The following is a 24,990-nucleotide window of genomic DNA, read 5'->3' on the forward strand; positions in this document are numbered from 1 at the left end:
TTGCACATATCCATTTGTGAAGGATTACCATGACTTAGTGAAACCCAACAAAGAAAAATTTACCAAATCTCTATCTGGAACTGTCTTGCCCACACCAGCCAACTCTTCCTTTACCTTGGAAAATTTGGTGAGGTAAACCGTAAGAAACCACAAAATCTGACTTGAATATTTTAATGCCCTTGAGCTTGTCTTTCAACACCAACATTCCAGCTTTGCTTTGGCAGTCCACATTTCTTTGGCTTTCTTCTTCCCAATCAGGTGAGAGATAATGTAGCGTTTGACTCCTTCCAAGATAATCCTTCTTGCCTTGGCATCCATTTTATTATGCAAAGCTAACTGTTGAGGATTTGTTGATGCGGATGGGATGTTATCAACAAAATCCCAAACCCCTTGTTCCTCTAGCACCACTGCTAGCCTTTCACGCCACGAAAAAGAGTTGGATGCACCATCCTTGATATGCTATACTGCTAAATCGAACTGCTGAATCAAATCACACTGGTAGAATCAATGTGAAATGCTGATAACCCTAACAGCCAAATCGATCTGATAAACTGCCCTAATGGCCAAATCGATCTGATAAAATGCTCCATCTAAATCGCAAAGCCTACTCTTGAAGACAAAATTTGTGCTTGGTCTTCAATCTCAAAATGCACTTTGATTCCATGTTAGATTTCCTTAAAACCCAGTGAATTGAATTGCAATTTTCTAAGTGTAAAAACCCAAAAACAAAAACAATTGATTATCTGTATACTTAAATAACGAATACACTAATTTTGCGAACTTAACATGAACAGAGGAAAATAAAGCAGAAGACAAGCACATCAAACCATAAAACACAAGATATACCCAAGAAACCCCAAGTCCGAGGAAAACCTGCCACACTGTGTGTTTTTATTATTTTCTTTAGTAAAGGATTTTCTTCTGAGAATTACAACGAGGGAGAAACTTCCCTTTTATCACAAGAAAATACTCAATCACCCTGCAACTAAATCAATCTCCCTTCTTGCGCACTAGATCTGTGAAACTCCTACGTACATCAACAACTCAGCCCACATGTGCGAGCGTACTTCCTCTCCTTTGTGTGCTCGTGCGAATGGAATACTGTGTTAGGCTGCAAGAACACAACCTCACTCGAATTCTCCTACTCAGATGTTGAGTTATGCGATCTGTTGAAACCCTCACTCTTCCTCCGCTACTCTCTCACACTTGCTTGTTCTCAATTCACTTGCCACTAAGTCACTCCATCTCTTATAATTTCGATCTCAATGTTAATCTCCCTCTCAACACTTGAGATTAAATCATGATCAATGGCTAGCATTAAATCATAGGTTAACTTAGGAATTTTTAATTTTTCCTAAGCCTGACTTTAAGAAATAGTTAAAAAATTAATATTTTGCTAAAGTGGCAGTGTTCTGTGTTCTTCTGCTAGTCTTAGCACTTAGACAAGTAGAACTATTGCTTCTCTACTCCAATCAACATTAATGATTATTGCATGCCAATATTTTTGCTAGGGTTTCTATGTTCTAGTTTTATTGCATACCTTAATATGGAACTTTGGTGGAATATTGTATGCTTTAATTAAATAATCTTGGACATTCCTTGAGGACCTCCTAGGGAGCTTTCTTCTTGATTTCAATCCCCTCACAAAAGTGATAGCTATGGTTTTGGTAAAACTAGGGGCTTTCCCCTCTTACTCCCTTCTAAGGTTTGATATCTCCATGGTAGTTGTTCCTTAGACTCCATCACCCAAGGAACAGACACTGGAAGCTACATAAGAGATCAAACCATATCAAAAATACTTTTCAAACTCCATCGCTCTCTCTCTTTCTCATTTTTGGCCCTTCAAGCAAGATGCTAGCGCTAGGGCTTAGGGTCGAGTTCAACTAGGGTGAAGGCATTGGATTGTTGTGAGGTGTTTCATGTGGATTAAACCTCATTGCATCGAAATCTAGCCTTTTCCATGCTTAAACTAGCCTCCTTATGGCTGACGTCACAAACGCTAAGTAATTTTGCCCTAGGGAAACCCTAACATAGCATTAAGGTTTCAAGTTGGGGCTTGTTGTTCCCTTTATTGATTATAACTCTCTTTCACAAGCCTTTTGTTGGTCTTATACGCCTTTGTTAGCCATTTCCCTTGCCTATTCCTTAAGCCCTAAGTTATAAGTACCCTTGATAGGTTCATTGGAGAGCACATTATTCCTTGTTTCCCTCAATTGGGCCTTGTTCTCAGTCTGGGTGCCCTCCTTGAGTCCTTTGTAGGCTGCTCCTAAGGTACGTTATTCCTTGTCTAGTAATATTGAGCCTTTTCCTTAGTCTGAATATATTGGGTAAGCCCATTCAATCTCATCTATAGGTTCTATTGTTGCACATATTGGTAGGCCTAGTATATAGGCTAGAGCTAGAGAGGACAAGAACAATTTGGGACAAAGGCCCACTATCACCATAGCCTATGTCCCCTTCTCTTCTCGAATTTTCACCGACGTGAGGAGTCTCAGTATCCCTCACTTGTGGCTAATCTGTCTATGATGGGGTCCAAAGTGACGCAAGGATGGTTCATTTAGTGACAAGGTTCAAATAAAGTGTGAGCTTTGGGAGAAACTACGATGACTTTCCACGAAAAACCCTTTGAGAGAAAAAAATATATGAGACCTAGGGTTGAGATATTTGACAAGGTAGGAGTTCATCCAAGGTCCAGATAGTCAAGAGAAAAGGTTTTGAATGATATGCAACTAAGGTACAAACCTTCAAGAAATCCCTAAGTTGAAGGGCAGCTTCAAGGGTCCCACTTAGTGAGAAGGCTAGGGCATCAATTTCTTGAGATTCAACCGTGAGATTTGCCACAAATTAAGAGGACAGCTAGAGGAAACACTAGCGCCAAAGTCTGTCTAAACGATTTTGCAAGAGCCTACACCTAATGAATTTCACACCAATCCCTAGAGAGGCTTCCTTGGCCTTAAAGGGACGAAGAAAGAGAGGAAGGAGGTGAAGAGAATGATGATTTGTTAAGTGAGAGTGATCACCAAGGGTCTAGGACCAATGCCTAAAAATTGGGAAGATTGGAGTCAAAATGATCAAGATTTGGGAACTTCGCTCTTCGAGGAGGCCTAAAGAAGCAACTTCGCTCTTTATGGATGCAGCTACACGACAACTTTAGACTTTTATACTTCAATGGGAATTGTTATGGAGTTTCAAGGATGCACATGCAAATTATCCTCTAGGAACATTCATTCTTTCATTATCTTATGAGTAACACATGCAAAATTTTCCAATAGCATCAAGGCCTTAACCAATCTTTCATGAATTAGGGCACAATAATAACCATAAGACAAAAATTCCATGCATTAGACATTTATTATTTCATAAATATAGCATTAAAAAGACCCTTACAACACAATGAAGAGTATATCCATCCATAATAATGACAAAGAGAATCTTCAAGAGAGAGCGAAATTTTTCCACACATCAAAATGCATTTATTCATCGAAAATCATTCCACAAATTGCAGATTGAAAATCTCTAGTGAGAGGGCCGAAAATCCCCAAGTGTGATGATCCAAAATGAGAGTGTTAATTCTTTTGGATAACAATGGTATGTTCTATGCTTAGAGCAATTTTACTTCAATTTCTTAATTAGCCCAATATCAATATCCAGTTTAGCAATCACATCATCATGATAGTAAAATGCAGATAGAACATAAACAATAACAATAGAAGACAAGCCAAGACAAGAGGACACAAGATATGGCAACAGCCAGGGACAAACCCCAATGTGGGGAAACCCTTGATCGATTCTTCTTATAATTCTTCAAAAGTTTAGCAGAGAGAGAGTACAATATACAATATTCACTTGCCCAATCACAATGAATATCTGATCAGTCAAACAGCAAAAAAAGAAAGCCCTAACCAGAAAGTCAATGTTGGTCAACAAGGTAGATTTTGACCTCTAAAAGAGCTTAGTCAAACTCAGTCAACTCGGCCTCCAACAGCAAGTCAAATCGCCCCAAAAATAGTTTGAAAATATCCAGTCAAACCTGGTAAATTAAAGTCAACGCAACAGCAAGCCCTAAAATAGTCAACGATGGTCAAACAGAGGTCAAACAAACTCTGATTTCGTGCCCAAAACTGCGACCTGTCCAAACAGAAATACCCCACACAAAACTGCGGTCAAAGATGGTCAACGTTAGTCAACAATGGTCAAAACAACATTCTGCAATTTTCAATCAATGCAGGGACAGAAAAAGTACAGTCCTTTCTTCACACGTGTGGAGAGAGAAGCCTTAGAAATCCATACTCAATCAAGAAGAGGGAGATGTGTGAGTGAATGAAGTGTCCAAGTGAGGAGGAGGCACCTTGTATTTATATGAAAACGTTGAGGATGAATAGACGTGATTGTTGGCTTCTGAACCTACATGAGTTTGTTGGCCGACCTTGACAATTTGTCCATAATCAAAATAAATTCATAATTCCATTTGTACATGTCAGAATGGGATGATCTTTAGATCAATCCTACAACTCTCGGAGAGAGGAATCCAATAAAATTATCAGTTGCCTCATATGAGCTGTCCAAGGTGAATTTTGGCCCTAGTTTCTAAAATTAACACTCCCTCTCAACTAGGGAGAATTTCACCTACAAACTATCTGCAATCTGTACCATCACAATCTCTGCTCTGCTGAACAATGAAGAAAGAAGCAATGATCTAGAATGTATCATACCATTCTTCATTGACCCAAAATTAGTCTCCAATAATAGAGAGTGTGTCATACCACTCTTAATCGACCCGAAGTCAGTTTCCATTGATCCCAGATCAATATCAACATCCTAGCATAGGGAGTACAATAGTACACGATGCATCCATCGGTAGTACTAGAGTCCCTATCCTCATTTCCCTATTCATTGGCCAAATGAGAGGTACATACCATGAGTCTCAGTCTGCATGGGTAGGATGTGCCGGCAGGAGAAGGTGAACCACTCATCCTGCTCATATGCCATAGGAGAAGGTGAACCACTCAACCTATGCATATGTCACCATGGGGTATCATAGGGGAAGGTGAACCACTCACCATGTACACAACACACCACTAGGGGAAAGTGAACCACTCACCCTATGGTCGCTCGTCGCTCGAAGAAGTACCCCAAGCCCCCCGGAGCTCTCAGGGCAATGTTGCACGAAGCGGGAGCGAAGCGGAAGCGTTTTTTGGAAGCGGGGACGCCGAAGCGTCATTTTCCAAAAATCTAGGAAGCGAAGCGTCCGCGGAAGCGTCCGCGGAAGCGTCTGCTATATATATATATATATATTTTTATATTTTTTTGCATTTATACTCAAAACAAACATCCCAAATACCAAATTAATTGTAGATGACATGAAAACATGCATATTTTTGCATAAATCAAGATAGATATAACATCCATTGTACATTAATGATCTAGAATCTAGATTCTTCTCCTCTTGTCTAGCCTTTGCCTCTACCTCGATTGTCTAGGGATATTAGTCAACATTGCCCAATTTTGATCAAACTACCTAATTCAAGACTTAAAATATGGTAGAAAAAGCTTAACATGTTTGATCGATGATTTTGACTTGATTGAAAGGTAATTTTTTTCTAAGGGCGTGCCGCGTGACAAAGGAGTTCAACAATTAACACCACCAACACCAGGGTACATATAGGGCTTGGTGCTCTTGATTAAATGCTAATCGCATACCTTCATACTTGATATAATCTAATGAAATGCCACAATCCCATTGATCCTGAATACCTGAAAACTGTTAAGTCTGCTGAATTTTGAATAGGATATGAAATTCTATTTTCTCCATATGAAGTCCAATGAGGCTGGAACCACTCTCAAACATTCTGAGTCATTTCATGGTAATGTTAAAAATTTACGTAAAAGGATGAAAATGAAAAATAAAGGAGAATGTCACTTTTACTTTAAGAATTTAACATTACCATGAGGGAGCATCTGCTATATTTATATTTTTTTTTGCTTTCATTTGTCACCCTAACCCAAGGTGGACCCACCCCCAACAAGCAAACTCACCTAAAATTGAAAAAAAAATTGAAAAAAAAACGATTTTCTAAATGCTTTTCCGGAAGCTTTTCTGGAAGCGTACGGAAGCGTCTGAGAAGCGTCTGGGAAGCGCCTGGGAAGCGTCTGGGAAGCGTCTGAGAAGTGTCGTACGAAGCGTGCTTCGGCGCTTCGGAAGCGTCTAAAAATTTCGGAAGCGCGCTTCCGGCCAAGCTTCCTAGGCGCTTCCGTACGGGACGCGCTTCGGGGCTTGGAACCGGGGGGGGGGGGCGCTTCGTGCAACACTGTCTCAGGGCTCAACATCCATCTCATATGGGTCACTCATAAGAGGGTCTCTCCACGACTCCAAGTCGTTCACGAAAGGTTAAGAATTTGACCTTCCCCAGAGGCTTCGTAAGAATATCGGCAACCTGATTATCAATCCCAATGTGTTAGAGCCTTATTTCTCCTTGTTGTACCATAATATCCCGAATAAAGTAGTACATGATATCAATATGCTTGGAGTGATCATGAAACACGAGATTCTCAGAAAGACGAATCCCACTCTGGTTGTGACAAAAGATCACGATGGTATCCAGCACATGTCCAAACAGCTCACTAAAGAGCTTCCTCAACCAAATAGCTTCACAGGATGCCGAACTAGCAGCAATGTATTCAACCTCAGCAGTTCTCAAGGAAACCGACTTTTGCTTCCTGTTCATCCATGATATCGAAGCAAAACCTAGAGAGAAGCAACATCCAGATGTGCTTTTACGATCCACCATACTGCCAACCCAGTCTGCATCAGAGTAACCATGGAGCCTCACATTCTCGGTAGTGTATCTCAATCCATAAGTGATTGTGCCCCAGAGATATCTCAAGAGATTCTTGGCAGCAATCCAATGTATGTGATGAGGCTCCACCATAAACTAACTCAATGTATTCACTACAAAACATATGTCCGGACAGGAGTTCGCCAAGAACATCAGGGTCCCCACGCGTTGCTGATACTCAGAAGGATTTCCCAAATCAGGCCCAGCAGCACTTCCACATAACTTCTTGAAGTTAAGTTCCATCAGATCCCAAATATTTCAAGTATCTTCACAATATATTTTTGTTGAGAAAGGAAAATCTTACATGGCTTTTGCCAAACCTCCAACCCTAAGAAGTAATGCATCAATCCTAGGTCGTTCATCTCGAATTCGGAGGCCAACTCCCTCTTACATTGTGAATAAGAGGGCCTACACCTTATTATCCTCTACAATTTCCTAGGTTATGGAGGAGATAGAAAGAGGTAACCTCAAACCACTTTTAGCTCAGTAACTAGCCCTACTGAGCAAGAGAGAGATCTCTCAAAGGATTTGTCAATGAATATATGTAAAGAGACAGGTTTTAGGCTAGATATATAAGTTTGTTTTGAGTTCTTGTGAATTTAGGTTTTAAGGTTTGTTTGACTAGGGTTTCGAGCAGGTAACTAAGTCTAGGCTTTAAGTATGTAGAGACAAGTATAAATAGGCGTTAGATATTAGTGTGTTATGGTGCAATTTGAGTGTTTGTCAATGTAGTATAGATTTGTGAGCTTAAAAGAAACTAATGAACATGTGAAAGCATGAATTCATTAGCTTTAGAAAAGGAAACACAAGTATGAATTCCACATAAATAAAGCTTAAATTCAAGATTCTTGTCTATATAACTGCAAGGAAATTCATAGGAAGAAGATAAAGCATGTAAAGAGAGATGATTTATCCATAGGAAGTTGATAGAAAGAGTAAACAAACACTATAGACTCACTGAACTAGAGTTCCTGAAATATCGCTGCAATTGCCCCTGTATTAGCTGAAGAGAACATAAACATACAAGCCTTCTCCACAAAAGTCCAACCTCTCTCTCTAAATGAGAAATGATACATATAGACTCAATCAAACAACTTCCCCACCTTCAGGAGTCGAATTCCTAGGTGGTGGAACTATTCCAAAATTCTCTCAACCAACAAGTGAGAGTGAGAAGGTCAAATACAAACTCTTCTCTTAGACTTTGTTTCGAATTTTGCTTCCTTTATGTGGCCTAATTAACCATAAAAACAATCTATGATGTCCATTTATTCATGATTACATCATCTAACCTCGAACTATTGCAATTACATCATGAGTTTTGACTTTAACCAAGTCAAACTGAAAAACTAGGAAATTACACAGTGAAATTTTAAATAAAAACTCAAAAATTTGCAGAAGTGCGGCGCCAACTTTGAGCCCATTTTTAGGTGTCTTCTTGAAGTCCAAATTGAGATCTGAGAGAACGGTTAACTACCCTTGCCTGTCTAGTTTCCAGAACACCTTGAGTTTTTTTAAATGACCCATGGGAAGGACTCCAAAAACTCATTCTCCCAAAGTGTCTCCAGAAGCGCAGCCCCTATTAAAAAGAGTGGTAGAATGATGATTTTTGACCATTTTTTCTCTTTTTTTTCAAAATTTGAGCCATGTCTGAGAAATTGGATGAAGTGGGTTTTGAGAGGGGGTCATCAGCTTTCCAAAAATGTAAGCCAATTGCCTTTTGGAGCCCTGAGGAAAAAGCGCAGCGCCTTGGGTCAAAATTTTGGGTTTTTCTGCAAAACTAGGGCTCACATATGGAGCGATATCTCTCTAACCATAAGGATTTGTGGAAAATTGAGAGAGGTTTTTCTACATAAGGATGTTGGGAAGAAAAACCTCTCTCGGTTTCTAGAAACTGATTTTCATTTGCTCGGAATCCATGCCACAAAATCATGACTAAAACAGGAAATTAACTTGAAATTTTTTTATTTTCTGACATATGTCTCCAATAAAGTTGCATATTTCCCAATCTATGATACCTGTGTAAACACTGACAGAGGCTTTTGTCCCATGGTATATGATTGACAAAAACCTCTTCCACTTTTGTCAATTTCATCTCCGTTTGGTCAGAAACACACTTTGAAGCAAAATCGTCCCTGTGTGCCACAAATGACCTCTCAATGAGTTTGTGAGGCACTGATCTCTTTGATGTTAGATGGCTCAACTCTTCAGACATGTCCTCCATTATTGTACTTCTTCTTATCAATGTGTGGGGCCTTTGCTTCCAAGGTGAAACCCTAGCTCACTAGGAGGAAGAATTAGGGTTTAGTTTTAGGAAAACAGGGGATTTGAAACAATCTTGTAGATGGAGGGGAATGAAGGGGTTAGGGGCTTTCTAAATTCTTGGGAAAATTTTGGGTGGTTGGGATAAATGTTAGGGAGTGTAAGGAGGTGGAATTTATTGAAAAGAGTGAGCGAAATGAGGGGAAATGAGGGGAAATGAAGGGAAATGGGTATGAGAAATGGTTGGGAGGGGTATATGAGGTATGTGAGGGAGTTATGGAACATAAAAACTAGGATTTTTCTCACTGCAATGAACCAAAAGCATTTTCAGACCAAAAGCATGGCGAAACCGTAGGAGAGGGATTTTCACTGAGTTCTTCAAAATGAAGGATGCATAAGAGGTGCCAGATGTTTATTTACTTGCCAAGGAGATGCTTAAACTTGTGAATGCTGAAATGAAACCCTTTTGATGCTTTGGATGGTCCTTTGTAGCTTGAAAGTTGATTTTTTCTTTGGTAGTGGCATGACATCATATGTCCCTTTGAGAAATGATGAGACGAGGTAGTGTACTACAGCATTGTCTTATTTGAAATAAAACATTACCTTTACCTTTATTTTTCTTTCCCTAAGCTGCTAACTCCCTTTACCCACTGACTCACATGATGGACATGTTTTTGTTTTGACATATGGTATCATGATGACACATGGAGTGAAACCCTAGACCATGACCTAAAATGAGGAATTTAACCATTTCATGACCCAAGACACTTAAATGAAGATATGATACCTCGAAAAAAACAATGACCATGATGAGTGATGAAGACCATGAGTAAGTGAAGGGAGCAGCAATGACCTAGACACAATAGCCAGTGACCAAATTTTATTTTGAAACCTAATGAAATGATAAAATTTGACCTCAAGACCCTAACAAAACCTTGTAAGAGCATATTTGATCACTGGTGACTGACATGACTGGCAGGCACTAACACATCTGTCAAAAAGAGATCGTCCACATAAGGTACCAAGATGAGAGGCCTATCATTCTCAACCTTAAAATAAAGGTTCGGATCAGCGTCACTTCTCGTAAATGCCAGATTCATTAGATAGCTATCGATCCTCTGATACCAAGTTCGGGATGCTTGTTTCAACCCATAGAGGGCTTTCTTCAACCTGCATACATGTGTCTGACGATCTTAAACTTTGAACCCCTCAGGTCGTTCTAAATAGACTTCCTCCTTAAGTGAACCATGCAAGAAGGCAACCTTGACATCCATCAAGTGTAGATTCCATCCTTGCGAGGCAACAAGGGCAATGATTGAACGGATGGTGGTGTAGCGGGCAACTGGTGCAAATATCTCATCATAATCTACACCTTCCTTTTGAGGGAAGCCTCGAGCAACAAATCTAGCCTTGAACTTTTCAGCACTTCCATCAACTCCATGCTTGTTCTTGAAGAGCCATTTCGAGGTGACAACAGATTTGTCCTTGGGTCTAGGGACCACATCCCATACATCATTCTTCATAATCGACTCATACTTTTCATTCATTGCATCGTTCCAAACTTGGTGTTTGGCAGCTTGTTCGAATGTGCAAGGCTCAAATTGAACAATGGTGGTCATTGCAGTTAAGTACCCTTGGTACCTATTCGACTTCTTGCTTTCACGAAATGTCTCGCTAGGTGCAACATTTCTCTTGGCATCTTCGAGACTCTCCCTAAGCCATGAGGGTCTCCTTTTTTAGGAGGGCTCATGAGTGGGTGGATCAATGGAATCCATTGGTCCTTCAACATCAGGCATCGGTTCATCCTGTGGTTCTCCCTGCTTTCTTGAATCTGCTTCTTTGTCCTTCCTTGGAAGAGGAAGGTTACTAGTCTTCCCAAGGGCAGCATCCTCATCAAAGGTGACATCATGACTAATCTCCAATTCTCTTTGGCCAAGCACATAGATCCTATATGCCATAGAAGTTTCACTGTAGCCCACAAATGTTCCTGTCTTCCCAAAAGCATCCAATTCGCTTCTCTTTTCTTTCGGCATGTGAAAATATACGAGGCTACCAAAAATTCTAAAGTGAGAAATATCAAGTTCCTTATCGGTGAAATCTTATTCGCAAGTGTTGGAGTCCAATGCTTGATGAGGGCATCTATTTTGAACATACATGGCGGTGTTTGCAGCTTCGGCCCATAAGAACTTTAGAAGGCTTTGATCATGAAGCATGGCAAGAGTGGCTTCTACGATAAAATGGTTCTTCCTTTTAGAAACACCATTTTGCTCAGGAGTATATGCGGTAGTAGTCTCCCTCTTAATGCGAACTTCTCTACAATAGTTATTGAACTCATTTGATTCATATTTGGTTCCATTATCAGTCCTCAATATTTTGATCTTCTTCCTGGTTTGATTTTTGACCAAAGCTTTGAAAGAATGGAACCATGAGAATACTTCGTCCTTCTTCTTCAAGAAATATATCCAAGTCTTGCGAGAGAAATCATCCATAAAAATAGCACAATATAAATATCCTCCCAATGAGTTCACCAGCGTCATACCAGATAGATCAGAAAGAACCAATTACAATATGTCAGTAGTCTTGTTATCACTTGAGGGGAATGGTCCCCTTGTATCCTTTTCTTCAGCAAACCCCTGACAAGCACCTCCATGTTCTACTTTAAATTCGAGCATCCCTGTCACCATCTTCCTCACATCGGGTATAGCCTTATAATGTAGACGAGCAAACCTCCAGTGCCATAATTCGGATTAAATTGATGTGTTGCAAGACATAGCTCCCAATGGGCTTCCTCCAACTTGATGTGAAAATTTCTAACACAAAATTCCACTACAGTAATTGATTTATTTCTCCTACTTATTTTCCATAACAAGTTATTTACAAAACCCTTCAATAAACATCAAAATAAATTCTACTATAGTTATCACATAATAGCATAAAGAAAAGAACAATGAAATACAAGCAAAGAGTCAATCACATCAACACACTTATTTTTGGACAATAGTCACCGGAAAAACCCAATGCGGAAAAACTAGTGCAGCAAATGAGGGTTTATTTATTATTCTTCAGCAACAATCACTTTACAAGGAATGATATTGCATAACATAGAGAAACCTCTGAGAAAACACCTGAGATAATTTTCCTCCTCCCTTTGGAGAAATTTTGACACCCTAAAGACCCTCCAGCCTTCACTGTGTCACCTCTGCGTCCCTTGTTGCGCTGCCTCTCTGAGCTTTTCCCTCTGCACTTTCCCTCTAATGCTCTGTGTCACCTCCTCCTCAATCTCTAACTAATGTTGATGCCCTCCTCTTCCTTCACCTTGCAACTCTCCCTCTAAAATCGAACTCTTACTCCTTGAGAATCGATTTCCCTCGGGTTACTGAGTATTTTCTCGGTGCATCTCCAAATGACTCTCAAGTCTTTCTTTATACTTTTTCCTGTTGAGATATCAATGGTTGTGATCTAATCTCTAATCAATGGCTAAGATTAAATTAGACTTGATCCTCATCTCTTAGAAGCTTCTCACCCATATTTTCATTAATACCTATTAATATTTTAATTTTCCTAAATTAGACTTAGGAACCCCATTAAAAATATTAATTATTTTGATAAAATACAATCCGAGTGGAATTTCACCAAATGGTTTCTGGATCTTGGAGATCTCATGTGTTCTAGCCCCTCCACAAAATTTCGGGGCTAGAGCATATCCGATGCTATGCAAAAATCAACACTCCCTCTTAGCGAGGAATGTGCTCTAGCTATACTTCCTAGCAGAAGTATCACATTGATCCATGGCATCGGTCCTCTGCGTTGCTGATGCTCGACCTGTTGCCCTTCATCCACTGCACTACTGCAACTTGTACTGCTATCGATGACACTGCCACTGTCATTGCTACATCTATACTACAGCTCTCTCTCAATATGTTGCATCATGTTGCCCATAGCACTGCCACTGCTAACTGTTGCACTGCAACTCCCTGCACTATCCCCATCTTCTCCCTGAAATAAACAAGCTTTGTTCTTCCTAGGGCCTTGGTGAGAATGTTTGCCACCTATTCTCCTGTCGGAGTGTATCGTAACTGTATTGCCCTCGCTGGACACAGTCTCTGATAAAGTGACACCTAATGTCAATGTGCTTCGACTGATCATGAAAACCTGGATTCTCAGAGAGCTTGATGCAACTCTGATTATCACACAACATATTGTTCGCTTCCATCCTTCTCCTGAATAGATTCACAAGCAACTTCCTAAGCCATATGACTTCACATGATGTTGTGCAAGTTGCCATATATTCAACTTCCGCTAAGCTCAAAGCTACAGATTTATGTTTCCTACTACACGAGGAGGTCATTCCTGATCCAATGTTGAAACAGTACCCAGTGGTACTTTCCCGATCTACTGAACTTCCAGCCCAATCTGTGTCAGTGAACCCACTTAGCCTGATGTCATTGCCTCAGGTGTACATTAATCCATGCTCAACTGTTCCTTGTATATATCTGAGAACATGCTTGGTTGCTTCCCATTGCGCCCTCTTTGGTTCCACCATGCACTGACTGAGGGTGTTAACAGCGTGACAAATGTCTGGCCGGGTATTGACCAAATACATCAGGGACCCAATGAGCTACCTGTACAAGGTGGGATTGACTTCTTTATCTTCAGACGCATCAATCTTCTTCCAGTTGGTAATCATTGGAGTGGCCATAAGTCTACAGTCCTGCATTTTGAACCTTTTCAAAAAATTTGTTGCATATCTCCCTTGTCCAAGGAAAATTCCACCCTTGTGGTGCCAAACTTACAACCCCAGAAAATAATGCATCCGTCCCAAATCCTTCATGTCAAATTTTGTAGCTAGGTTTTCCCTGCAATTTTTGATGAGTCTGAATGAACTTGTTAGGAAAAGGTCATCCACATATAACACCAGAATTAGAGGCTCATTCTCTACAATCAGATAGTAGAGGTTGGGATCTGCGTCACTCTTGAGTCTTGATGAATCCCATCTTCTACAAGTAACCATCAATTCGACCGTACCACGTTCTAGGCACTTGTTTAAGCACATACAAGGCATTCTTCAACATGCATACATGAGTTTTCTTCTCATGTGTCTCAAAACCCTCTGGTTGTTCAATTTATACTTCTTCTATCACCCCATTCAAGAATGCAGTCTTGACATCCATCTAGTGAATCTCCCACCCCATCTGTGCTACAAGGGATATCACGAATCTAATAGAACTATACTTGGCTACTAGGGTGAAGGTTTCTTCGTAGTCTATCCCTTCCTTCTAAGCAAAGTCGTAGCCACGAACCTAGCTTTGTATTTTTCCACACTGCCATCTGCAGCGTATTTGTTCTTGTAGATCCATCTCAAACCTACAACTAACTTGTCCTGAGGTCTAGGTACCACTTCCCAGACATCATTGACCATTATGGAACTACATTCCTCCACCATAGCATCTACCCATACTTGATGTTGAACGGCCTCCTGAAAACTAGAGGGTTCTCCAACCTGAGCCACCAAGGCTTGGTATCTATCTGGTTGTCTACGCTCCCTTTTCTCATTCCTAAGAGCTCCAATAAAATCCTCTGCATCCCGTAGTATCTGTCGAAGTTCCCAGCTCATTCTTCCACTGGTAGTGGGTAGAACTATTTGCTTCTCCCCTTGAGACCCCACCCACTGTGATACCTTTGGATTCTTGTCTTTTGGAGAAATACTGGTGTTGGTTTCTGCTGGTCGAAGTGGCTGGACCAATTGATTATCCTTTGACTGCTCTTCGGAAGGCATTTCTCGGGATTTCCTAAAAGCTCTGTCCTCCATGAACTTTACATCTCGTCGTACTACGATCTTCCTATTTCCCGGAAGATAGATTCTATATGCCTTAGCATTCTCGCTATATCCCACAAGATATCCTTTTTCTGCAATTTGATCCAACTTCTTCCTCTTTTCTTTGGGTATATGGCAATATGCCAAACTCCCAAATATTCTGAAAAAGCTCACCTCAGGCTTCTTGCTGGTGAAGACACTCTCCAGAGTAACCTTACCTAATGCCCCGTGAGGAGTCCTGTTCTGGACATATACTGCTGTGTTGCATGCTTCTGCCCATAGAAATTTACGCATATCCTAACCATACAACATTGCCCTTGTTGCTTCAATAGTAGTCTTGTTCTTCCTCTCTGCTACTCCATTCTCTTCCGGATTATATGGAGTTGTCCATTCTCTTCTGATGCCTTTCCTTGCGCAAAAATCAGTGAAGTCCTTATCAATGTATTCTCCACCATTGTCTAAGTGCAACACTTTTATCCTCTTCCCTGTCAGATTCTCAACCAGAGCTGTAAACTCTTTGAATCGATCAAAAACCTCATCCTTGGTTTTTAGAAAGTAGAACCAAGTCTTCCTGGAATGGTCATCAATGAAGGTGACAAAGTATTCAGCACCACTAAGAGCTTTTGTGGACATGGGTCCGCAAATATCTGAGTGTATCAATCCCAGAACACTCTTTGCCCTATTGTTACTTCTGGAATAAGTCGCTTTGGCGTACTTGCCTAGTACACAACCTCTGCATACATCGTCTCGTTTGGTACTTGATTCTGGAACTCCTGTGATGGTTTTTTTGAAAATTCTTAGAGCCCCATGGTGTAAGTGCCCCATCCTCCCTTGCCATAGTTCATTCAAATCTTTTTCCCCACTGCTGCCTATCAATGCCATTGGAGATTCTAGTTATAACTTATACAGTCTGTTACTTCTGACTCCAATTTGGGCCTTCTTCTTCCAACTCGGATGTTTGACATATACTTTCTTCCCAATGAAGAAAACAGCATAGCCCTTGTTTTGTAACTGAGATACAGAGAGTAAGTTCATCCCCAACCTAGGCACATGTAGCACATTGGTAGCTCCAAGCCGATCCCCTGCTTCTGTTTGAAAAACTACAGTGCCTCTTCCTACGGGGTTACATTTTGACTTATTTCCCATGGTGAATTGGAAGTTCATTTGTTCTTCTTGATAGCTCGAGAAACATTCCCGTATTCCTGTCATGTGCACAAAAGCTCCACTATCATAATACCAAACCTCAGAGGAAGTAAAATTTGCCAAGCAAGCGACTTCTTCTTCTAGTCTAAAAGCTAACATAGAATAGTCTTGATCCATTATATTCTTTGTGCTTTCCTCTTTCCCGGGAGAACTGAGTGAGTCCCATTGAGTTGTTGCTCCAACATCATGCTCTTAACGCATTGCAAATTCTCTAATCCTGTTGCCCGATCTCTGCTTCAATACCATGTGAAAATTTCTAACACGAAATTCTACTACAGTAACTGATTTATTTCTCCTACTTATTTTCCACAATAAGTTATTTACAAAACCCTTCAGTAAACATCAAAATAAATTCTACTGCAGTTCTCACATAATAGCATAGAGAAAAGAACAATGAAATACAAGCACAAGAGTCAACCACATCAACACAGCTATTTTTGGACAATAGCCCCTGGAAAAACCCAATGCAGGAAAACCACTCTACAGATGAGGGTTTATTTATTATTCTTCAGCAACAATCTCTTTACAAGGAATGATTTTGCAGAACATAAAGAAACCTCTGAGAAAACACCTGAGATAATTTTCCTCCTCCCTTTCGAGAAATTCTGACACCCCAGAGACCCTCCAACCTTCACTATGTCACCTCTACGTCAACTCTGCGTGAGGACTGCGAATTTTCCTCCTCCCTTTCGAGAAATTCTGACACCCCAGAGACCCTCCAACCTTCACTATGTCACCTCTACGTCAACTCTGCGTGAGGACTGCGTCCCTTGCTGCGTTGCCTCTCTGAGCTTTTCCCTCTACACTGTCCCTCTGATGCTCTACGTCGCCTCCTCCTCAATCTCTGACTAATGTTGATGCCCTCCTCTTCCTTCACCCTGCAACTCTCCCTCTGAAATCAAACTCTTACTCCTTGAGAATTGATTTCCCTCGGGTTACTGAGTATTTGCCCGGTGTGTCTCCAAATAACTCTCAAGTCTTCCTATATACTTTTCTTGTTGAGATATCAACGGTCGTGGTCTAATATCTAATCAATGGCTAAGATTAAATTAGGCTTGATCCTCGTCTCTTAGAAACTTCTCACCCATATTTTCATTAATACCCATTAATATTTTAACTTAGGAACCCCATTGGAATTTCACCAAACGATTTCTGGGTCTTGGAGATCTCATGTGTTCTAGCCCCTCCACAAAATTTCAGAGCTAGAGCACATCTGACGCTACCCAATAATCAACACTTGATATAGGCTATCAACCCTGAAGCCAAGTGTAAATGCATCTTTGAAATTTTGATTCCACACAAGTACCTTTCCATTGATGAATACCACCTTGAATCCTTTGTCCTCCATCGCCGAGATATATACTAGATTCTTCTTTAGATCGGGTACATATAGTGTTTCTTGTAGATGAATGGTGTTACCTTGATTCAATTGAAGAGTAACATTCCCAACTCCCTTCACGAAATAGGTGGCATTGTCTCCAAGGATAATTTCCAAATTTGTATCCTTTTCCATCAGATTTGAAAGAGCTTCCTTATACCCATTGAAGTGCCTTGAGGCACCACTATCAATCAACCAATTTCCTAAAGTGCCCGGAGGAGATGCAGTGGAGAGGGCAGATATAAGACAAAATTATTTTTGCTTGTTATCAACAACATTTGATTCATCATACCTGGTGTTTCTTGATCTCTTGGGAGGGCAACCACTTCCTTGATGAGGAGCAGGAACCTTCCTTTTCCTCAGTTGTTGAATCTGCCATTCCTTTGATTGTTGTTGCCCCTGAAATTGTTGTTGTTGTGGTTGTCATCATTATGAGGTGTATCCCTTCTGTTAGGACACTCCCTAGCATAGTGGCCAAACTTGTTGCAAATGAAGCATCTTCCCTTCCTTCCATTTTTGAAACCCAACCTTCCTTGGCATTGCTTGTTTGAACCTGCATTGTTCTTGTTTTTAGCATGAGCGGCGAATGCAATAGGATCATTCCTATTTGAAGGCACATCTAGTTCCATCATCCTTGTTTCTTCTTGAGAACATCTAGCCAGCAATTCTTTAAAACCTGGAACCTTGTCGTTGTTAAGAATAGTAGTGTTGAACACATGCCATTCACGAGGGAGTCCTCCAAGGGCAATGAGAGTAAGCTCCCTATCAGCAATATCTTCTCCAATCAAAAGAAGCTCATTTTTTATCTTAGTAATCCTCATGAGGTAGGATAGAATATCTTCATTTCTTCCCTTCTTTATATCCTTCAACTTGTTCTTGAGGAAAATAATTTGGTTTTCTTTGCTAGATTTGAACATGCCAACCAACCTGTCATATATCTCTTTTGATGTGTTCAAATCAGAGATGTAAGCAACTAAATTCTTATGAATAGAATCCCTGATGATCTTCTTGGCTTTGACTTCACCCTTCTTGTACTTTGTCTTAGCAGCAGCCGGTGCATTTGAAGGAGGTTCCGAAATCTTTCCCTGCACATAATCCATAACATCTTGCTCTTCTAAAGTCAAATCAAGAGACATCTTCCATGCATGATAATCAGACTTATCATGAAGCTTGTCATCAGACTTGAAGTAGGATGTGGAGGCCATCGAATCTTGTCCTTGATCATTGATTGCTCTTCTCACTCTTGCTTGGGCTTTGTCTTCACCTCACCTCTAATACCATGTTAATTGTTTTTGGATAACAACAGTATGTTCTATGCTTAGAGCAATTTTATTTCAATTTCTTTATTAGCCCAATATCAATATCCAGTTTAACAATCACATCATCATGATATAACAATCACATCATCATGATAGTAAAATGCAGATAGAACATAAACAATAATAGTAGAAGGAAAGCCAAGACAAGAGGTCACAAGATAAGGCACCAACCAGGGACAAACCCCAATGTGGGGAAACCCTTGATCCATTCTTCTTATAATTCTTCAAAAATTCAGCAGAGAGAGAGTACAATATACAATATTCACTTGCCCAATAACAATGAAAATCTGATCACTCAAACAGCAGAAACAGAAAGCCTTAACTAGAAAGTCAACGTTGGTCAACAGGGCAGATTTTGACCTCTAAAACAACTCGATCAAACTCGGTCAACTCGGCCTCCAACAACCAGTCAAATCAGCCCAAAAACAGTCCGAAAATATCCAGTCAAGGAAATTCAACACAACAGCAAGCCCTAGCACAATCAACGCTATTCAAACAGAGGTCAAATAGCCTCAAATTGCGTGCCCAAAATTGCGGCCTGTCCAAATAGAAATACCCCACACAAAACTGCAGTCAAAGATGGTCAACACTACTCAAAATAGCCTTCTGCAATTTTCGGTCAATGTTGGTCGATGCAATGACAGAAAAAGTACAGTTCTTTCTTCGCACATGTGGAGAGACAGAAGCCTCAAAACTCTGTACCCAATCAAGAAGAGAGAGATGTGTGAGTGAATGAAGTGTCCAAATGAGGAGGAGGCACCTTGTATTTATATGCAAACGTTGAGGATGAATAGACGTGACTGCTGGACTTCTGAGCCTACATGAGTTCGCTGGCCAACCTTCACAATTTGTCCATAATCAAAATAAATTCATAATTCCATTTGTACATGTCAGAATGGGATGATCTTTAGATCAATCCTACACCTATCGGAGAGAGGAATCCAATAAAAATATCAGTTGCCTCATATGAGCTGTCCAATTTGAAGTTTGGCCCTAGTTGCCAAAATTAACAAAGAGACTCACTCTTATTTATACAATCCTAATGAGTTCATATTTCCTAATGAACAAGGTTACAAGCCAACCAAGATACCTCTACATTAATTATTATTTTATTTGACTTTTAGCCCACATAATTAATGTGAAGTGCTTTCCAAGGCTAGCGTTGAGGCCTCATGTGCTGAGAACGATGGTGAGGGCTTCAAAAATGAAGGTCAAGAGGGGGATGCCCTCTAAATGCTACAACACACCTCCAAACCCTAGCTTAGGCTTTGTGCGCTCCTAATGGGTCTCATGCAGTGTTGCATGAAGCGGGGACGTTTTTTTGGAAGCAGGGACGTGGAAGCGTCATTTCCCAAAAATCTAGGAAGCGAAGCATCTACTATATATATATATTTGCATTTATAAATAAAAAACATCCAAAATACCAAATTAATTGTAGAAGACATGAAAACATGCATATTTTTACATAAATCAAGATAGATATGGCATCCATTGTACATCAATGATTAATTATTCTAGCATCAACCATCTAGAATCTATATTCCTCTTCTCTTGTCTAGCCATTGCCTCTACTTCAATTCTATAGGGATATTAGTCAGCATTGCCTAATTTTGATCAAACAGCTTAATCCAAGCCTTATAATATGGTAGAGAAACCTTAACATGCCTGATCAATGATTTTGACTTAAGTGAAGGGTACATAATTGCTAAGGCCATGAAAAAGGAGTTCAACAATCAACAACACCAACACTAGGGTACATATAGGGCTTGGGGCTCTTGATAAATGCCAATCACATGCCCTCATACATGATAGAATCCAATGAAACGCCACAGTCCCATTGATCTTGAAAACTATTAAGTCTGCTGAATTTTGAATGGGATATGAAATTCTATTTTCTCCATATGAAGTCTGATGAGGTTGGAATCACTCTCAAACATCCTAACTCATTTCATGGTGATGTTAAAAATTTAAGTAAAAGGATGGAAATGAAAGATAAAGGAGAATGTCACTTTTACTTTAAGAATTTAACATTACCATTAGGGAGCATCAAGGGGCACCTTGGGAGTATTCGGAAAGTGTAGTTCCTCACATAACAGTTCGAAATTTCCAAACAAAAAACAAAAAAAGCCTCATGGAACCATGTGAACTGTCCACCTTCTCTTGGATCTGCTCGCGATCCGCGGTGGATACATGCCCGAACCTCCACAAATCTGCACACAATCCTTTCCGAATCCGCAGATCGAGCCCCCACGGATCCATTTTTCTAGGCATCACCAAAGAAAGGCGGAACCACGGATCTGATTTTCAGATCCATAGTTCTGCCGAAGGGTAGGTGGCGGATCCATAAAGGACACAGTTCTGCCTCCAGATCCTTCGGGGGGGTGGGAAACGTGGTCCAAATGCATCATCATCTCTGTATGGCTGGGCCACTAACAAGCAATGTGTGGTGTTGAAGAAGCCCATGGTATAGTAATCGATTCTCTGCGATGGCAGAGGCCCATGGCTCTCAACGCTCACCCTACAAGTGCTATTATGACCCTCTGGAGGGCTTAGACCCCATATAGGGAGACCAAGTCCAAGATGAATACCCACCTGCAATTCTATATAAGATCAAATGTTTCTCCTTACCTTCCACTACAATAATTCATTAGTATAATCGAGTAAATAAGCTTGCTAATTCAAAGCATAAGCGGACACTTCATAGTGGCATGCCCTTCCAAATGGGCTTTAAAATGTAGAGGTGTGACCTTGCTCGACAAGAGAGGTTAATGAAGGACCCTATTAGGTGGTTTCAACCTCTAAGGGAGTGACATGTCCATGGTATATCCATTAAATGACAGGTGTCATGTGAAATGATGATAGAATAGAGTGGGGTAATACGGAAAGGTCCAAGCCACGTGACATGGTACAAGGGAAGCTAGAATGAGGGAATCCCACACCTTGGGTATATGAATGTGGAGGGAGCAATAGTGAGACATGAGTTACCTCGGCCTTTGTTTTTCCACCTTTCTTCATGTCTTTTTCTTTTATTGATTTTTTTTTATTTTAGTGCTCGAGGCTCTAGGGGATGAGAGCATGATGCATATGATGAAGCAGTGATTACCCCCTTAAGGTTGGGCAATTCATCGCCACTATGGGTTGGGACAATCATGGGTTCCTTAATGATGCAGGGAGCACTCATAGAGGCCTTAGGAACCAGGGTGATGGCCATAGTGAAAGAGGGTAGAGCTCATGTTTGGCTTTTGCCCACATGCTAAATTTGTATGTTCTGATCATATTTTGCATTTTGTGGTACATTTCCTGTTGTAAGTGGCCAAATTATGTTTTTATATTTCTTTTTAGTTGCGTCAACCTTTGAGGCATCATTCCAAGCCCAACCCAAAGTGTGGACAAGGGGCGGGGGAGGCTAACGCTGTAAGGACCTAATGGACAAATGTAGACCCAGATGGGAAAAATGTGAAAAGGGCTTGTAATGAGCGGAGGGGAGTGAAATATATGGTGTTGGGAAGTGGGACCACGCCACCAAAATTAGGGTTTCCCATGTACTGCCACTCCTAAAGCTAGTAGCCAATAGAGGAGATCCCACAGGACTCGGATACAAGACTTAACCCTAGATTGAGACAAGGGAACAAGAGTATAGTCCAAACCTATTCTTTCTGCCGAATTCCCCCCCACTAATCCATGTCCAAATGTGCCCAAGAAAAGCATGTGTTAACACCCAATTAATAGATGGGAGAGGGCACACAACGGCCGGCTTGAGTGGTGGAGAATGGTGGCACATCAAGCTATCTAGTGGCTGCAAAGGGCTATTGGCTTCCAGTTGAAGACAAATCTAGGAGAAAATTTCTCCTATAGGGGTCACCCAGTGGTGGTGAGTAACAGGTTCTTTTGAGGGTATGCCTCTCGTTGTTACAAAAGATTGAGCCTTGTTCTTAGTCCGAGTACCCTATCTGAGCCTATTCAATTGTCGTCTTTGAACCCTAGACCAAGAACATCATTTAGGTGACTTATACTGGGAAGCCTCTCATGTAGTTAAATTCCACTAAAGAGCAGTAGGTGGATTGCTAAGGTGACAATGGGCCTCCACCTCAGTGTCGTCCCTTGGTCTTGTTTTGGTCTACCATCTTCTGAGGCCCCTCACAAGACCTACTAGATTTTGAGGTAACAGGGCCTTTAATATGTTTGTAGTAACAATCAACAACATTTAGACCTTAACATGTTAAATTTTAAATTTATAGTGTATCTCTTCAATGGGACATGAGTGCGTATTTTACCTTTCCAAGCAATGAACACTGACATTTTGAAATGGGAAGAATATGCCATACAAAACTATTTCGATGCAACTTTAATCTCAATATATAAATAGCTTAATAGAAATGAATTCATGTTAATAGCATCATGTAGCATTCAACTAATTTAATTCTAGAGACAAGAGGTTTAAGTCCGATAGACAGTGAAAAGAATACAAAGCTTTACAATATCATTGAGCTTTCCAGCTTGAACATATTCCTTGGAAAGGACCGGTTGGATCAAATATGAGAGACACGGCAATACAAGTTTAATACAAAAGATACAGATACTAATCATGACAGCCCAATCCTTGTGACCTGAAGCATGACATACATCAAAAATAAAATATAGCCACTGCTCCAACTAGCACAAGATACAGATTTTCAACAGCAAAATGACATTATTTCATAATGTTACAGAAATTTCTGTAGGGGAAACTAAAAACTGCTATTATATTACACAAAGGAATCCAAGCTGAAACTTGCTCTTTTTAATCACATGGAGGTTCCTACTCTACATCACAGCCATGGCAAAGAGAAGACTGAGACTCGTGCATTTATCAAATGCCTGCACAGAGACCAGTCCTACAATTCCAGGCTTGGGCCTGGGAAGAATATCAGGTATACTTTAGATCATATGCATTGTTGTTGGTGTTTCCTGATGATAGAAATATGTTACAAGACCATACATTAGACTCGTCACTCTACATGCATGAGGTTGAGTTATAGAACCTCTACGATTTCAAGATAGGAATATCTACATACAAATTGTTGCTAATATAAAAAGACAGGCTCTAACCTGGCTACTGTCAGTCTCCATACTTTTATCTTATTTACCCAAGCTGAGTTCCTTTGTCAGATCTCTTGTAAGGCTAAGCTGTAGAGTATTATGCCATGGAAACAAGGTTCGTGTTACAGGAAGTTTCCGCCGGAGGTCCTGCAAAGATGGATAGTAACATTCAGAGATGGAACAAAATTGAAATTTTCAGATACGAATGCAAACAGAAACCTGTAAAGGAGACGAACCATGAGAACTCAAATACCTTGAATGTTGTATCAGAAAGTTTTGAATAAGATTCCTGCCAACACGCTCATTTTTTAGAAAGGCCTGGGAGACAATAAATCATGCCCAAAAAAAGGCTCATATAATATACTGTACCTCGAGAGAGCCTAAATACTCTGATTCATGCTGATGTATTATGTTTGTTATAGCAGATGCACACTCTTCCGGAGTCTGTCATGGTAGTATTTCCAGGATTAAAAATGAGCAACCATGAACCCAAATTATCAGAAAAAGGAAAATGAAAGCAGTTTATTTACTCTTCAACTACAGAGTCAGCAAGGATGCACATGCTTTAATAGTTTTGAAGTCTCATTAAATTACAGTGTGAGGCGGGAACATATTGTAAATTTATATGCAGATTCCCTTTTCTGCCATCCCATGAAACCAATACATTTCTTGTACAAAACTGCATGGAAAGTCGCAAGAAACTTCTCAGAAATATTTCCCTGACATTTCCTGGTAAATTCTAGTACGTAAATGCTAATTTTGTATTGTAAAAGCAATATTTTTCCTTTTCTACAATAGGTTTGTGTGGATCCCGGGATTTATAAACCACAAGAAAGAAATGTTTAATAAAACAGCAAACTATGAACAGTAAAAAAGTGGAAAATTTAAAAGTTCCAACTTCCCACCCTCACATCCATATGCACATTATGTATATAAAAGAATTCCTTCCTACTCGTACATTTGTATGTAGATATAGTGTTTCTCAGTTAATTGAAACTTTTTAAGTGATATTTCCTTCACCCCTCCCATTTCTGAGAATTATACCTATTTCCCTACTCAAAGTAACAGGTTGTATCTAGCCAATTAGATGTAAAATCAAAA

At 40.3% G+C, this 24,990-nt stretch overlaps 1 protein-coding gene across 2 annotated transcripts in view; it reads right to left on the bottom strand.

Annotated features, from left to right (window-relative positions):
• Positions 1-24,990, bottom strand: part of CPA (Subunits of heterodimeric actin filament capping protein Capz superfamily) — a 226,474-nt gene that overhangs the window by 16,632 nt on the left and 184,852 nt on the right. Inside the window, exons 8-11 of one of the 2 annotated variants that reach the window (XM_089373417.1) lie at positions 24,259-24,333; positions 24,143-24,178; positions 23,899-24,036; positions 23,143-23,757 (exon numbers count right to left, since the gene is read on the bottom strand). In XM_089373417.1, the coding sequence (XP_089229543.1) occupies positions 23,929-24,036; positions 24,143-24,178; positions 24,259-24,333 (219 nt within the window). In that variant the 3' untranslated portion in view covers positions 23,143-23,757; positions 23,899-23,928. Of the gene's footprint in view, positions 1-23,142; positions 23,758-23,898; positions 24,037-24,142; positions 24,179-24,258; positions 24,334-24,990 lie in introns of those variants that run through there. The other variant, XM_089373418.1, reaches the window with a different exon arrangement.

This window comes from Pinus tabuliformis, chromosome 8 (genome assembly GCF_031772625.1).
Source record: "Pinus tabuliformis cultivar Carrire ecotype Pingquan chromosome 8, CPIR1, whole genome shotgun sequence".
NCBI lineage: Eukaryota > Viridiplantae > Streptophyta > Pinopsida > Pinales > Pinaceae > Pinus > Pinus tabuliformis.